This window comes from Ahaetulla prasina, chromosome 7 (assembly GCF_028640845.1).
Source record: "Ahaetulla prasina isolate Xishuangbanna chromosome 7, ASM2864084v1, whole genome shotgun sequence".
Taxonomy (NCBI): domain Eukaryota; kingdom Metazoa; phylum Chordata; class Lepidosauria; order Squamata; family Colubridae; genus Ahaetulla; species Ahaetulla prasina.
Window position 1 is genome coordinate 5,361,136 of NC_080545.1, and position 16,116 is coordinate 5,377,251.

General features: G+C 42.9%; 1 protein-coding gene across 2 annotated transcripts in view; it reads right to left on the bottom strand.

The window, feature by feature from the left end:
• The window catches only part of LOC131201922 (platelet glycoprotein 4-like), a 74,240-nt gene that overhangs the window by 19,691 nt on the left and 38,433 nt on the right, over nucleotides 1-16,116 (bottom strand). The window contains exons 1-4 of one of the 2 annotated variants that reach the window (XM_058190327.1): nucleotides 9,068-9,225; nucleotides 7,286-7,430; nucleotides 2,027-2,209; nucleotides 95-186 (exon numbers count right to left, since the gene is read on the bottom strand). In XM_058190327.1, coding sequence (XP_058046310.1) covers nucleotides 95-186; nucleotides 2,027-2,209; nucleotides 7,286-7,430; nucleotides 9,068-9,120 — 473 coding nt within the window. In that variant the 5' untranslated portion in view covers nucleotides 9,121-9,225. Of the gene's footprint in view, nucleotides 1-94; nucleotides 187-2,026; nucleotides 2,210-7,285; nucleotides 7,431-9,067; nucleotides 9,226-16,116 lie in introns of those variants that run through there. The other variant, XM_058190328.1, reaches the window with a different exon arrangement.

Below are 16,116 nucleotides of genomic sequence, written 5' to 3' on the forward strand. Positions count from 1 at the left end.
CAGAGGGAGACCAAGAGTTCACAATACAGAATGGATTGCTAAACTGTTGTAATTTTTTTTAAAAAAAACCTATATTTCCCCAAATATATTATACCTGCTATTATTAAAAGTGACGATAATTCCTTTCTTGTTTAAATCACCTTTCCCACTGTAAATTTGGTAAGGGCCATCCAATGTTTCATTGTACTTGAAGGAGAGAAAGAGAGAGAGAAGGGAAAATTTAATTTCTGACACAAACAGGTTCCATCATCGAGATAAATTGTCTAGCATTTAAAAATCTGTGCAAAATCTAAGATAAGAACTACATTCTTCAGTTTCTGCAGAGAAGCAACCTAGAACTAAGGAGAAATTTCCTGACAGTTAGAACAATTAACCAGAGGAACAATTTGCCTGCAGAAGTTGTGAATGCTGCAGCACTGGAAGTTTTTAAGAAGATGTTGGATAACCATTTGTCTGAAGTGGTTTCAGACAGGGGGTTGGACTAGAAGACCTCCAAGGTCCCTTCCAACTCTGTCATTCTGTTATATTTTGTTATATTCAGTTCTATTATTCTGTGTTTAGTAGGACAGTGGCATTTTTCCCCGCCTGTACCTAGGACATGGAGATCTTAACTTTTGAAGTAGGCTAAATTTGGGGCTAAAAATTCAAACAAGGAAATAAGTCACAATTCAGGAAAGAAAATATATCTGAAGATACCCTGAGCCAGCTTTAGACAAAACATTCACGTCTTTTAAAAATAACCCAACACAATATAAGATATACTCCCAGGAACCAGGACTTGGTGATATGGAATTGACCAATATTTTAACCTCTCTTGTATGACAAAAATGCGAATAGCTTATGGACACTAATGCTAACATTTCCACCGCTTTGATTATCCCATTTTCTTTCCTCCTATTTTTGAATTAGCTATGCCATTGGTTTTTTTTTTTTTTTTGGATTAATTAGAATGGCTAATGTTGCATTCTGAATGTTGTTCATGTAAAAAATGCATTGGCTTTCATCTTCCCATCTTTCACGCACAGTGTCAAAAATAATGTTAAAATTCATGGGACTTATTTTATAAATAGATAGAAAACGGAAGCAGAAGTTAGATTAAATTTATAATTAAGAATGATTAATAGAAGATAGTTAAATGTATATATAGATATACATATATAAGTGTAAGATTATAAGCAATATTATTATTACTATTATTATTATTGGATTGTATTTGATTACAATCAAACCAGGAGTGAAGATTATATTGTATATACGATGAAAATAATGGCTATAATTAAGGTGTATAATATTATGTTTATTCAAAAGAGATTTTGACTTATTAATCTTCTCATCGTTCCCATCACCCATCTCCTTCCACTTATAACTGTATGACTGTAACTTTGTTGCTTGCATCCTTACGATTTATATTGATATTGTTTCCTGATTACTTATTTGTACCCTATGACTATCATTAAGTGTTGTACCTTATGATGCTTGATGAGCGTATCTTTTATGTACACTGACAGCATATGCACCAAGACAAATTTCTTCTGTGTCCAATCACACTTGGCCAATGAAAAATTGTGTTGTGTTGTGTTGTGTTGTGTTCTGTTCTATTCTGACTTTACACTGTCGTTGCAGAAATGGAAATGTGATGCATAAAAGAAAATATATAATAAAAAAATAATACCTTCTTTCCCCAAAAATAAGACCCTGTATTATATTTTTTTGAACCCTGAAATAAGCCCTTGACCTTATTGCTATGCGCTCAAAAGCCCGATTGGGGTTTGGGGTGCTCACTGCCAGCAGTTCAATTTTCACCAGACTCAAAGTTGACTCTGCCTTCCATCCTTCCGAGGTGGGTAAAATGAGGACCCAGATTGTTGGGGGCAAGAGGCTGACTCTGTAAACCACTTAGAGAGGGCTGTAAAAGCACTGTGAAGCAGTATATAAGTCTAAGTGCTAGTGCTGTTATACCAGCATAGATACTTTTCTTACAATCACATCCGAAGTAAATAATTTTCCTTTTTCCATTCATACTTACAGGGTAGAACACTCCCACGACTGTCTTAACTTTAACCATTGGGATTTTCTTCAAGAAGGGATCTTCATAGCCCCAAAGTAGTTCTTTCACAGTCCTCGTCTGGAGGAAATTGGATTTTGATGCTTTCATCCAGATATCCATCAAGGCTTGAATAAGTCCAGTTTTAAACAAAGCTGGTGCAGCCTGAAATAAATACCAATATTTTTTTTGACACTGGGATGCAAATCGACACAAACAATCTTGAGGTAAATCCTATAGGTCAGAGGTCTCCAACCTTGCCAACTTTAAGCCTGGTGGACTTCAACTCCCAGAATCCCCCAGCCAGCTGGGGGATTCTGGGAGTTGAAGTCCACCAGGCTTAAAGTTGCCAAGGTTGAAGACCCCTGCTTTGTTATTGTTGTTAGTTGTGAAGTCGTGTCCGACCCATCGCGACCCCATGGACAACATTCCTCCAGGCCTTCCTGTCCTCTACCATCCTCTGGAGTCCATTTAAACTCATGCCTACTGTTTCAGTGACTCCATCCAGCCACCTCATTCTCTGTCGTCCCCTTCTTCTTTTGCCCTCAATCTTTCCCAGCATTCGGCTCTTCTCCAGTGAGTCCTTCCTTCTCCTTAGGTGGCCAAAGTATTTGAGTTTCCTCTTCAGGGTCTGGCCTTCTAAAGAGCAGTCAGGATTGATCTCCTCTAGGACTGACCAGTTGGATGGCCTTGCCGTCCAAGGGACTCGCAGGAGTCTTCTCCAGCACCAGAGTTCAAAGGCCTCCATTCTTTGGCGCTCAGCCTTCCTTATGGTCCAACCTTCACAGCCATCCATTGCAACTGGGAAAACCACAGCCTTGACTATATGCACTTTTGTTGGCAGGGTGATGTCTCTGCTTTTTAGTACGCTGTCTAGCTTTGCCATAGCTTTCCTCCCCAGGAAATAGTATAAAATATAAAAAATAAAATATAAAATAGACCCCTGCTATAGGTGATCAAATCACGGAATATCTTAAAAGTTTTGAACCTAAGCACATGCTTAACAACTTCATTTGAAACCGAGACCTCGACTTACGACCACAACCGAGTCCAAAATTCCCGTGGCTAAGTGAGGCAGTGCTTACGTGAGTCTTGCCTCGTTTTGCGACCTTTCCTGCCATGGTTGTTAAGTGAATCACCGCAGCCGTTAAGTTAGCAACACCGTTGTTAAATGAATCTGGCTTCCCCATTGACTTTGTTTGTCAGAAGGTCGCCAAAGGGGATCACGGGACCCCTCCCCACCCCCCCACCCCGGAGGACACGGCAACCGTCATAAATATGACTCAGTTGCCAAGCATCTGAGTTTTGATCACATGACCGTGGGGATGCTGCAATGGTCGTATATGAGAAAAATGGTCAGAAATCATATTTTTCAATACTGCGAGTGGCTACAGAAGTGGGTTGGCAGCGGGCTTCTGCTGGGCAGGGCTGTTGGTTGCCGCTACCACAAGGTGAGTCAGTAATTAGAACCCACCCACCCCGAAAAGAAGCCCTAGCTGATTTTTCAGGGGTCAAAAGAAAATAAGACCGGGTCTTATTTTTGGGAAAACACGGGAGAGAGAGAGAGAGAGACCAGAGAGGGAGAGAGAGAGAGATCAGAGAGATGAGAGGGAAAGAATAGATTGATAGATAGATAGAGAGAGAGATAGGTAGGTAGATAGATAGATAGATGAGAGAGAGAGAGAGAGAGACCAGAGAGGGAGAGGGAGAGAGATCAGAGAGATGAGAGGGAAAGAATAGATAGATAGATAGATAGATAGATAGATAGATAGATAGATAGATAGATAGATAGATAGATAGATAGATAGAGAAATAGATAGATAGATGAGAGAGAGAGAGAGACCAGAGAGGGAGAGAGAGAGAGATCAGAGAGATGAGAGGGAAAGAATAGATAGATAGATAGATAGATAGATAGATAGATAGATAGATAGATAGATAGATAGATAGATAGATGAGAGAGAGAGAGAGAGAGAGAGAGACCAGAGAGGGAAGGAGAGAGCGAGAGCGATGAGAGTGAGCGAGTGAGAATACACACACACACGCACACACATACACACGCACACATGAGAGAGAGAGAGAAAAGAGAGCGAGAATGTGTTTATATATGTGTGTGTATATAGATAGATAGAGAGAGAGAGAGAGAGAGACCAGAGAGGGAGGGAGAGGGAGCGAGAGGGAGATGAGAGTGAGCGAGAATACACACACATAGAGAGAGACACACATATATGAGAGAGAGAGAGTGAGCAAGAATATGTGTATATATAGAGAGATGAGAGAGAGAGAGATTAGATAGCTAGAGATCGATCGATCGATCGATAGATATAGGGAGAGAGAGACCAGAGAGGGAGGGAGGGAGGGAGAGAGGGAGAGATGAGAGCAAGCGAGAATACACACAGAGAGACACACATATATGAGAGAGAGAGAGAGAGAGAGCAAGAATATGTATATATAGAGAGAGATGAGAGAGAGAGAGATTAGATAACTAGAGAGAGAGAGATGATAGATAGATGATAGATAGATAGATAGATAGATAGATAGATAGATAGATAGATAGATAGATAGATAGATAGATAGATAGATAGATTTAGGTGTATCTTTAAATAGCCATTTCAAAAATTGGATACAAACAAAGGCTAAATCATTCTGGACACACGGCCCAGGAGGTTCTGGCCATATGTTTGACTGGGAACTTCACAATCTCCGGAGGTCTGGGTGGCTCCTCTAGAGATGTTGCCAAGCAGTGATAATTGGGACCTTCGTTAGCCATCTCATCAAAGCGGCCAAGAATAGAACGGGCAAGGGGACATTGGAGACATTTCCTCAGTCTCCAAAGGTTTAAATGGAAAAGACGCTGAAGCTAAAGAACATACATGGCCAGGGTAACACAACCACAACACATTTGTGGGGAGAGAGGAAGGAACTCAGTGGTGGGATTCCAAATCTTGTCCTAAATGGTTCTGTGAGAGTGCAATTTCCGCGCATGCGCGCATCACTCAAAGACCACCCTCGGTGTCAGTGCTGGTGACCTGAGCTGTTGTGTAGCTCAGCTGAGTTGCGGCGATCTGCTCTGCCGCATGAATTAGTTGAATGAGCTGAGTTGAATTAGATGAGCTATAAAACAAGAGAATATAGGACAAGGAATGGTGGGGGCGGGAGGGCGGGGCCAGCCAAAGGTGGTATTTGCCGGTTCTCCGAGAACTATTCAAAATTTTATTTATTTATTATTTATTTATTTGTTCAAATTTATATACCGCCCTATCTCCCTAGGGACTCAGGGCGGTTCACAGGCAATTAAAAACAGACAAATAAATACAATTTAAAATCAGACATAAAAAACTTATTCAATAGCCAGATTGATAAAAACAATATAAATACTAAAAAACCCTATAAAATCAATAAATTTAAAAACTAACCCAGCCCCGCGCAAATAAATAGGTGTGTTTTGAGCTCGCGACGAAAGGTTCGGAGGTCGGAGTTGTGAAGTCCTGGAGGAGTTCGTTCAGAGGTGGAGCCCCACAGAGAAGGCCCTTCCCCTGGGTGTCGCCAGACGACACTGCCTAGCTGACGGCACCCTGAGGAGTCCCTCTCTGTGAGAGCGCACGGGTCGGTGAGAGGTACTCGGTAACAGCAGGCGGTCCCATAAGTAACCCGGCCCTATGCCATGGAGCGCTTTAAAGATTGTCACCAAAACCTTGAAGCGCACCCGGAAGGCCACAGGTAGCCAGTGCAGTCTGCGCAGGATAGGTGTTACACGGGAGCCACGAGTCACGAGTGAAAATTTCCACTATGTATGTTGTTGGGAGAAAATATAAGTATTGAATTTTGAATAGAAATGTTAAGATAATAAGAGGTGGAAAAATATATTAATTGATTATATGATATAAATGGAATAAGATGAAGATAATGTTAAAGGGGCCTCTGGTGGCTCAACAGACTAAGCAGTCTGTTATTAACACAGCTGCTTGCAATTACTGCAAGCCCAAGTCCTACCAGGCCCAAGGTTGACTTAGCCTTCCATCCTTCATAAGGTAGGTAAAATGAGGACCCAGATTGTTGGGGGCAATTAAGTTGACTTTGTATATAATATACAAATGGATGAAGACTATTGCTTAACACAATGTAAGCTGCCTTGAGTCTTCGGAAAAGGGCGGGATATAAATTCAAATTTAAAAAAAAAGTTTAAAATATAGGAGAGGAGGTTGGAAAAATATGTGTAATAAATAAGAGAATTGGGGATGTCTGGACATTAGAGAAATTGAAAATAGATTCAGCAAGAGATAGAGATAAGGAGAGAGGTGGAAGGGAGAAAGAGGGAGAGAGAAAGAAGAAAGGGAAGAGGAGGGGAGGTAAGATGAGGGAGATAAATGTAGGAGAGAAGGTTAGATAGGGAGGAAGGAGGGTGAAGGAGGAGAAGGGCAAGGGAAGTAGGGAAGGAATAGGAGAGGAGGGGAGAAGAAAGGAGGAATGAAGAAAGGAGGGAATGAAAGGTGTGTAAGAAAAGGTTGCTGTGAAAAGGAAATGGAGAAACAACAACCCCGAAAATATATTTATTTATTTATTTTATTTATTTACATTTATATCCCACCCTTCTCCGAAGATTCAGGGCGGCTTACAGTGTATAAGGCAATAGTCTCATTCTATTTGTATATTTACAAAGTCAACTTATTGCCCCCCCAACAATCTGGGTCCTCAATACAAAGAATAAAAATTGAAATAGTAAAAAAAAAAAAAAAGGAATGAAAGGGGATGAATATGAATAAAAACGGAGAAATTAGAAAACAAAGGGCAAAAAAAATATGTAATTTAATAAAACAAGCAAAGAAATATTAGGAAAGGAATAAAAAATTGGGGGGTGGGAAATATTTTGGCAAAATTTTGTAATTAAGAAAAAATATATTTGAATAGTTTGAACGGTATAAGATAAAGGTCACTACTTTGTTTATGAATTGTGTTTGTGTGTGAGGGGGATGGGAATTAAAAATAAATAAAAACTTGTATTTTAAAAAAAAATTCCGCTAACGGTTCAGGTCCGAACCGGCTAAATGCCACCTCTGAAGAAAATCCATCGGAGTCAATTTTAGGAAACTTTCAGGTGAATCATCGGAAAAATCAATTTCATTTATCCACGATGCTGAGGAGACTCTCACTCTACAGCCCCAAGAATCCCCCATCTTTTATTGATCGATTTATTTACCATTTTATATTCAGATGACAGAAATCGTACGGGAAGGGCTTGCTTACCACAACAGCAAGATTGACGGTGGTGACCGTGTCGTTTTCCGAGCCGACTGACATATCGGGTTCAAAACGGATGATATTTGGCTGGAGGTATGAGAGGGTGTGGTCAAAATATTCGGAGATGTTTTCTTTGGCCTTGTAGCGCATCCTTTGAGGGGGAAAAATGGAGAAGACACCACTCGTGAAAGGGGTGAACAGTAGAATCAGTGGACGGGCTCCCCTTCGGAAGTTGTGGCTGCTCAACTTCACTGGAGACTTTCAAGAAGGGATTGGACAACCCATTTGTCTGCTTGAGCAGGAGGGTGGACTAGAAGACCTCCAAGGTCCCTTCCAACTCTGTTATTCTGTCTTCTAAGGCTTGCACCCCCTGCCAGTAGAGCATTGGATAGTTGTCCATCAAATCTGTTCCCTTCCCTTGCCCTTCCTTCCCTCCCTCCCTTCCCTTCCCTTTCTTTTCCTTTCCTCCTTTCCTTCCCTTCTCCCTTTTCTCCTTTCCCTTCCAATTCCCCTTTCTTTTCCTTCCCTTTTCCTTTTTCCCTTCCTTCCCTTTCCCTCTTTCCTTTCCTTTCCTTTCCTTTCCTTTCCTTTCCTTTCCTTTCCTTTCCTTTCCTTTCCTTTCCTTCCCTTCCTTCCTTCCTTTCCTATTTCCTCTCCTCTCCTCTCCTCCTCCCCTCTCCTCCCCTCCTTTCCTTTCCTTCCCTTTCCTTTCCTTCCCTTTCCCTATTTCCTCCCCTCCCCTCCCCTCTCCTCTCCTCTCCTCTCCTTTCCTTTCCTTTCCTTTCCTTGTACATAAGCACATTTGAAGCCTCTTTCAATATGTTTTGCATTACTCTATGAATCCTGATGAAAAAGCCATAATCCCTCTGCCTCCCAATAGTTCAGATATTGTTTCATTCTGATGGCTGTTCAGATGGCCACCATGAAGAGCAAACCACACACAAACACACACACTTGAAAGCAGCCCTCTTGTTGTTCTTAGCCCGAGGGCACAATTCAAACCCAAGGCAAATAGTTTACCTTGGGCCAAGCCAGAAAGCCTCCTATATAATATCCCCATGGAGATCAAAGCAAAACAAAGCTGGTTTGTAGAAGCTGGATGAAAAAAACACCAACAACCACCCCACTGGTCAACTTACTCTAGAGAGTTGTGTTCATGTACAACAACAACCTATTTAAAACACCACTTGCGTGTGGCATTTTTGGTGTGCAATCTAAGACCTGCTAAACCTTCCCTCTTCAGATGTTGGGCTTGGAACTACCCTTCCCATAATTCTTTTTTTTTATTGTCATCTGTTGTTTTTTATTAATTATTTTGAACAACAAAGCAATCACCCTTTCTTTGGATTAACACATAAAAATCAGTTTGGCATTACAACAACAACAACAAAACGATCCTGTAATAAACACAGTTATGGCTGATAAAAGCACACTCTGAGAAAAATGAACACCGAACAAATTGATAAGACTGTATTCAACAGCTAGAGTAGAGTAATCAAAATAGAATAGAATTAAAACAACAGAATAACAGAATACAATACAATAATTCTTGATGAAGATCTCTTTTCTTTTATGTACATTGAGAGCATATGCACCAAAGACAAATTCCTTGTGTGTCCAATCACACTTGGCCAATAAAAATTCTATTCTATTCTATTCTATTCTATTCTATTCTATTCTATTCTATTCTATTCTATTCTATTCTATTCTATTCTATTCTATTCTATTCTATTCTATTCTTCCCCTCAATAGGCACCATGGGGTTTAGATCCTCAGGTCTTGACCTACCTGTAAGTGTAAGGACCTTTCTCCTTAAGGATTGGATTTGAACCATTCATCATCACATCCTCTGGGTTTTGGACATCAAACAACCAAAACTGTCGGTAGATGGGACTTCCTGGAACAACCCAGTTCTGATAGGCAACTGTTCCCTTTTCAATGACCGATTCCTGTAAAGCAAAATAACAATATATGCAAGATAAAAATTTTTTTGGCAAAAAATCAAAAATTGGCTAGAGTTAAGTACCCAACTAAAAATGGAATTCAAACCAAGGCAAATAGTTTACCTTGGGCCAAGCCAGAAAGCCTCCTATATAATATCCCCATGGAGATCAAAGCAAAACAAAGCTGGTTTGTAGAAGCTGGATGAAAAAAACACCAACAACCACCCCACTGGTCAACTTACTCTAGAGAGTTGTGTTCATGTACAACAACAACCTATTTAAAACACCACTTGCGTGTGGCATTTTTGGTGTGCAATCTAAGACCTGCTAAACCTTCCCTCTTCAGATGTTGGGCTTGGAACTACCCTTCCCATAATTCTTTTTTTTTTTATTGTCATCTGTTGTTTTTTATTAATTATTTTGAACAACAAAGCAATCACCCTTTCTTTGGATTAACACATAAAAATCAGTCTGGCATTACAACAACAACAACAAAACGATCCTGTAATAAACATAGTTATGGCTGATAAAAGCACACTCTGAGAAAAATGAACACCGAACAAATTGATAGGACTGTATTCAACAGCTAGAGTAGAGTAATCAAAATAGAATAGAATTAAAGAAGTTAAAGAAGGATTTGTAATGGCAGTACGAAGTTTGGCAACGAATGTGATTTTATTGGAGGAGGAGGTTGAAGAAATTAAGCAACATAATTTAAAATTAGAAAATAAAATGGATGAATTTCAAAGTAAAATGGAAAAAACAGAGGATGAAATAGTTTTGATACAATATAGAAATATGGAATTTGCTCTTAGAATTCGAGGTTTGAAAGAAAATAAGGAAGAGAATTTAAGGGAAATTTTTTCTGAAGTATTTGCTGAGATATTAGCAGCTCGTCCAGCAGATGTGGCTTATCAAATTGATAAAATATATCGTGTGAATTCTTGGATAGTGTTATGTATTAACAGTTGTGCCTTTAAATATTTGAGCGGGAAATCAGCACGTTGCTGATTGGACGAAGCCTCCAGCAGAACTGTATAAAAGGAGAGGTTTTTCCCCCAGCCTGTTGCTGGGTTCACCATATATTAAAGAGCTGTTGTCACTACCCTGGTCTCCAGCCTCGTTACTTCCCGAACATAACATTGGCGACGAAGGTGGGATCTCGAGGCTAAGGAGAACCAGAACCGAGCTGAAGCACGCTAGTTCCGAACCCAGCAAACTCAGGGCAGAAACGCGGAAATGGCAAACACGCCACCCGCACCGTACAACCCGGGCAAGGAGAAATGGGGAACATATATGACCCGTTTGAAAGCTTTCTAGAAGCCAACGAACTACAGGGGATCCTGATAACATAACGGGCTTACTTCCTAAGCCATTGCGGGCCCGAGAATGTCGAGATTGCGGAAGCCCTGGCAGAGCCAACGCCGATACAATCGGTATCGTGGCCGACTCTGCAGACTTTGCTGAAGAACCATTTCGCACCGACGCCGTCCAAATACGTGCAGCGGTTCGAATTCGGAGGACGTAGACAGATGGAGGGCGAGTCCATCGGTGACTACATGGCCGCTTTAAGAAGAGCGCCCAAGGACTGCGGATACCGAGACTTAGACGAAGTGCTACTCGAGCAACTCATCCGAGGGGTCAAGGACATCCGCCTACGGCGACGACTGCTAGCCAGGAGCAACCTGACACTAGCCACCGCTCTGGACGAGGCCAGAGCACACGAAATGTCTACTAAAGCAGCAGAGACTCTGCAAAAGCCTCTTCAATCCAAGGCGGCGCAAAGCCAACGCCAGTACACCAGGAGGAGATTCAGTCCGAATCAAGGTGAGGCGAGGATGAGGAAGGGTCTGCCGGACCGAGAAACGCGACACTGAGGACCGTGAAGTGCGGAAGCTGCGGAGGGCAGCATCAGCGCCAACGCTGCAGGTTTAAAGACGCAACATGCCGGCGGTGTGGGAAGAAAGGACACTTAGCTCAGGTTTGCAGAGCGGCCCAACCTTCCGCCGAAAATTCAAATCGGCCAATCAAAAGGAACCGGAAAGGCGGCCCGCGATTGGTTCAAACAAGAAAGGCGAAGTCTAACCAAAGCGACTGTCATTATAGGCGCGCCTCAACCAAAGTGGAAAGAAGATTTTACAAAGCCCAAGATCGAGGGAGTACGGTGCAGGCTTGAAGTAGACACGGGATCAGCGATCACCATCATGTCCTGGGACACCCTGGCGAAGTCACTGCCGTCCGTCGCGGCGCCACCTGCAAGCACAGCGGCTACGAGTGCACGACTACCAGAATCGCATCCCTGTTCGAGGACCACCTCCGTCCGAGTCAGTACGGCCCTCACAAAAGACCCTGCCCATCACGATCGTCGAAGGAACTCTGCCCAGTCTGTTGGGACTAGACTGGTTTCGTGCCCTGGGCATGGGAGTGACTGGCATCTACAGAAGTGACTGCAATTTGAAAGACATTCTCTTTAACGAGTTCGAAGATGTCTTCAAGGACTGCCTGGGCAAGTACAAGGGACCCCTATTTCCTTCAACTTAGACCCCAGGTAGCCCCATTAGGCTTAAGGCGAGGAGAGTCCCTTTTGCCCTAAAACCAAAATTGATAAGGAGCTGGACAAGCTCATAAATCAGGGGTTTTGGTGCCAGTCGATCACGCAAAGTGGGAGACGCCAATCGTCACCCCATCAAATCGGACGGGTCAATTAGAATTTGCGCTGACTACAAGGCGGCGCTTAACAAAGCCTTACAGAAAAGCGTGCATTCCGTAGTGCAACATTTATTGCACTCCTTGGGGCAAGGCAAGTCTTTGCAAAGTTAGACTTGGCCCAAGCCTACCAACAACTGCCAGTACGCCCGCACAGCCGAAGCCCAAAGCGATTGTGGCGCACAGGGGGCATTCAAGTGCACCGATTGCAATTTGGGGTTAGTGTGGCACCAGGGCTGTTCCAAAACCTGATGGAACGACTACTGCAAGGGCTCCCAGGGGTAGTTCCCTACTTCGATGATGTCCTAATTTCAGGGGAAAACATGGAGGAATTGGGGGAGCGGTTAAGAAAGGTCTTGAGCATTTTCCGGACAGCGGATTAAAAGTCAAGACAAATAAATGTCAGATAGGGGTCGAATCGGTCGATTTCTTGGGCTACTGGATAGACAAGAAAGGAATTCACCCTACTGAGAGCAAAGTTAAGGCAATTAGGAAGGCTCCAGCGCCCAAAAACAAAGCAGAGCTGCAGGCATTCCTGGGATTGGTTAATTTTTACGCGGTCTTTTTAAAGAACAAAGCAACCGTTGCGGAACCGCTGCATAGGCTCTTAGGAAAAATACTGTTTGGTCTTGGGAAAGTCAGAAAATAGGGCTTTTGAAGCAGTAAAGAACCTGCTCTCAAGTGATAGCCTGCTCATCCAATATCACGACTCACTACCCTAGTGCTGGTTTGCGATCGTCACCTTATGGGGTGGGGCTGTACTCAGCCATAGACTTCCAAAGCGGCACAGAAGCCCCTATAGCGTTCTACTCTAGAACGATGTCCTCCCAGAGAGGAACTACAGCCAATTAGACAAAGAAGCATTAGCCATTGTATCAGGGTCAAAAATTCCATGAGTATGTCTTTGGGCGGAATTTTGAAATTGTGACTGACCACAGACCGTTATTGGGACTACTGGCTGGCGACCGCCAACACCTGTGGCACTGTCGCCACGCTTGACTCGATGGACTATATTTTAGCCGCTTACTCATACAAGCTGCAGCATCGACCAGGAAAAGAAGTGGGGCATGCAGGCGCTTTGAGCCGATGCCCACTGCCGGGCGACCGAGATCCCACTCGGGACACCCATCCTCCTTATTGACTCGTTGGACTCTGGCCCAGTCACATCAAAGGAAGTGGCTCGGGCATCATACCGACATTGTGTTAAGGACTGTACTCGGTTGGGTACAGAGAGGTGGCCGCTGCGCGAACAGTTCAAGAATTTGTTAAAAGCGTGATGAGCTCTCGGCTCAAGGGGTGCCTGTTATGGGGTGATCGTGTAATAATTCCTGTTAAGTTAAGGGGCAAGGTATTGGACCTCCTCCACGAGGTCACCCAGGCATCGTAAGGATGAAGGGTTAGCTAGAAGCTATGTATGGTGGCCACTCATGGACGCAGAGATTGCTGAGAGGGTAGGAAATGCCAAGCTTGCCAAGAGACCAGACCGCTACCCCCAACAGCCCCAGTCAGAGAATGGGAAAAGCCCCAAGGGCCTTGGACAAGAACCCACATTGACTTTGCTGGCCCTTTCACGGCCAAACATTCCTAGTGGTGGTGGCGCATTTTCCAAATGGTTAGAGATCATACTTATGAAGTCCACCACAGCCGAAGCAGTAATCGCAACCTCGCCACCTATTCGCAACTCACGGGTTGCGGACACTCTGGTGTCCGACAATGAGCCCAATTCACGGCAGCCCAGTTTGAAGAGTACCTGGCAGAGGAAGGCATCCGACATGCCTCTCTGCACCTTTCCACCCTGCGTCGAATGGCCTTGCAGGCGTTCCGTCCGGGCGCTAAGGAGGCGTGTCAGGCTCAAGCCAGGTGACTGGCAAACAAAAATAGACTTTCCTAGCCGTACAGCATAGAACCCCAAGCACAGCCACTGGGAAAAGCCCAGCCGGTGCTAATGGGGCGAAAACTCCGGTGCCCACTTGACGTTTGAACCCCATTACACACCCGAGGGTTACAAGGGGAGCTAGAAAAACAAGGGAATTGAGCATAGGCGACGGGTGTGGGCCCGAAACTATGGGGACGGCCCTAGTTGGCTCGCAGGACAAGTAACAAGAGTAACAGGGCCAAAATCGTATGTGGTAGAGCTACCAGACAACCGAATGTGGCGGCGCCACATAGATCAGTTAAGGAAGCGAATAACTGACCAAACCGAACCAACAGAGACAGGTAATGACCAATACCATTTTGAATCCACAGCTGACAATGACCGGGAGGCGCAAGACTTAGCTGAGGTCCCAGAGTTCCAGCGACGCCATCAGGTCCCGAGGGAAACAGCAAGGAAAATCCCAAAATTAATCCAAAGCCGGATGGCCAAGAAAAGAGTCGGCCAATAATCCAGAGCCCGACGGCCCAGAGAAAGAGCTGGGAGGAAAACAGCCCTCCGACCAGCTCGAAACACCACCCAGAACTGAACCGCAGGTCAGAAAGAACTAGGAGGCAGCCCAGGTTATTTGCGTGACTACGATGAAAAATAACATGTAAATAAATATGTAAATAAGACCAAGTGTTTTCTGGGAGGGAGGAGTGTTATGTATTAACAGTTGTGCCTTTAAATATTTGAGCGGAAATCAGCACGTTGCTGATTGAATGAAACCTCAACAGAACTGTATAAAAGGAGAGGTTTTTCCCCCAGCCTGTTGCTGGGTTCACCATATATTAAAGAGCTGTTGTCACTACCCTGGTCTCCAGCCTCGTTACTTCCCGAACATAACAGATAGCAAGGCAAAAAAAGTTGCCAAGGGATGTTGTTATTTATTTTACAAACAGAACAGTGAGAAATCAGATTTTGCAAGCTTCATATAAGGGGGAGAAGATTCAGATTGCTGGTCAAGATATTTTGATATTAAAGGAAATTCCACCAAAAATGTTAAGGGCTAGGAAGGAATTTGCCTTCCTGGTGAATGAACTTAAAAAACATCAGATTGAATATAGATGGGATATTCCAACTGGTATAATAGTATATTATGCAGGGAAAGTATATCGTTTCAATACGGTTGGAAAAGCAAGAGAATTTTATGTTGAGGTATTAAAAGTTGGAAGTCTTCCCCCATTGGAAGCTAGAGGAAGGGAGGCTGAAGTGAAGGAAAGAGAAGTGAAGCAGGTACAAGAACAGATTGTGATGGAAGAAGATTTATCACAAGTGTTGGAAATACCTACGACGGGTTTAGATTCAAAAGAACAAAGGTTGACAAGAGCTGCTGCTAAACGCAAGGAACAAGAGATGAAGGCACAACAACAACTGGCAACTACTACAACGGAAACAGTGGGAGGAGCAAGGCCTAAAGTAAAATGTGATCTGCGGCTGGTGTTCCAAAAGTTTCCTATCTTGGAATGTTAATGGCCTGAACTCACCGTAGAAGAGAAGGAAAGTATTTCATTATTTGAAACAATTTAAAAATGACATTACCTGTTTACAAGAAACACATATTAGATCTTGCTAAATGTTGGAGATGCGATTGTGAAGATGCTACTTATTACCATATATGGTGGACTTGTAAAAAAGTTAAAGCATTTTGGATTAAAGTATGGTGGATCATGCAGAATATTTTGAAAAAGAAGATTAAGTTTACTCCAAGTTCTTTCTACTAGGAATAATTATGGACTACACAGCTATAGAGACTAAATTGATTTTGAACTTAATAACAGTCAAGACTTTTGATTGCTCAGTATTGGAAGAAGAAGAATTACCTACAATCGAAGAATGGACACTCAAAGTATCAAATCTGGCAGAGATGACAAAATCTCGCTTACTTGAAAGACTATACACTAGAAAATATATTCTAGAATGGAAAATGTGGATTGATTATATTTAAAATAAGTATCAGATAAAAAAAATATTGAATAGCATATGAGTAAATTTAGGAAATATTTTGTATTAGATATATTTTGAAGGAGAGAATTGAGAGTGTGACTAAGTGTGGTGTGACTAGAGATTATAATTTAGGAATTATTTTGGATTATGATTGTTAGTTTTGATACCCTGCATTTTGTTCTGGGAAGTCGGATGGGGGTGGGGGTAAGGGGAGGGTGGGGGTTTGGTAGAGATGGAGTGATGGTTAATGTACAGGGATTATTGAAGAAATATAATTAATGTAGGATCCGGTCTGCATAGTTACCATTTTAGAACGGTGAGGAGGG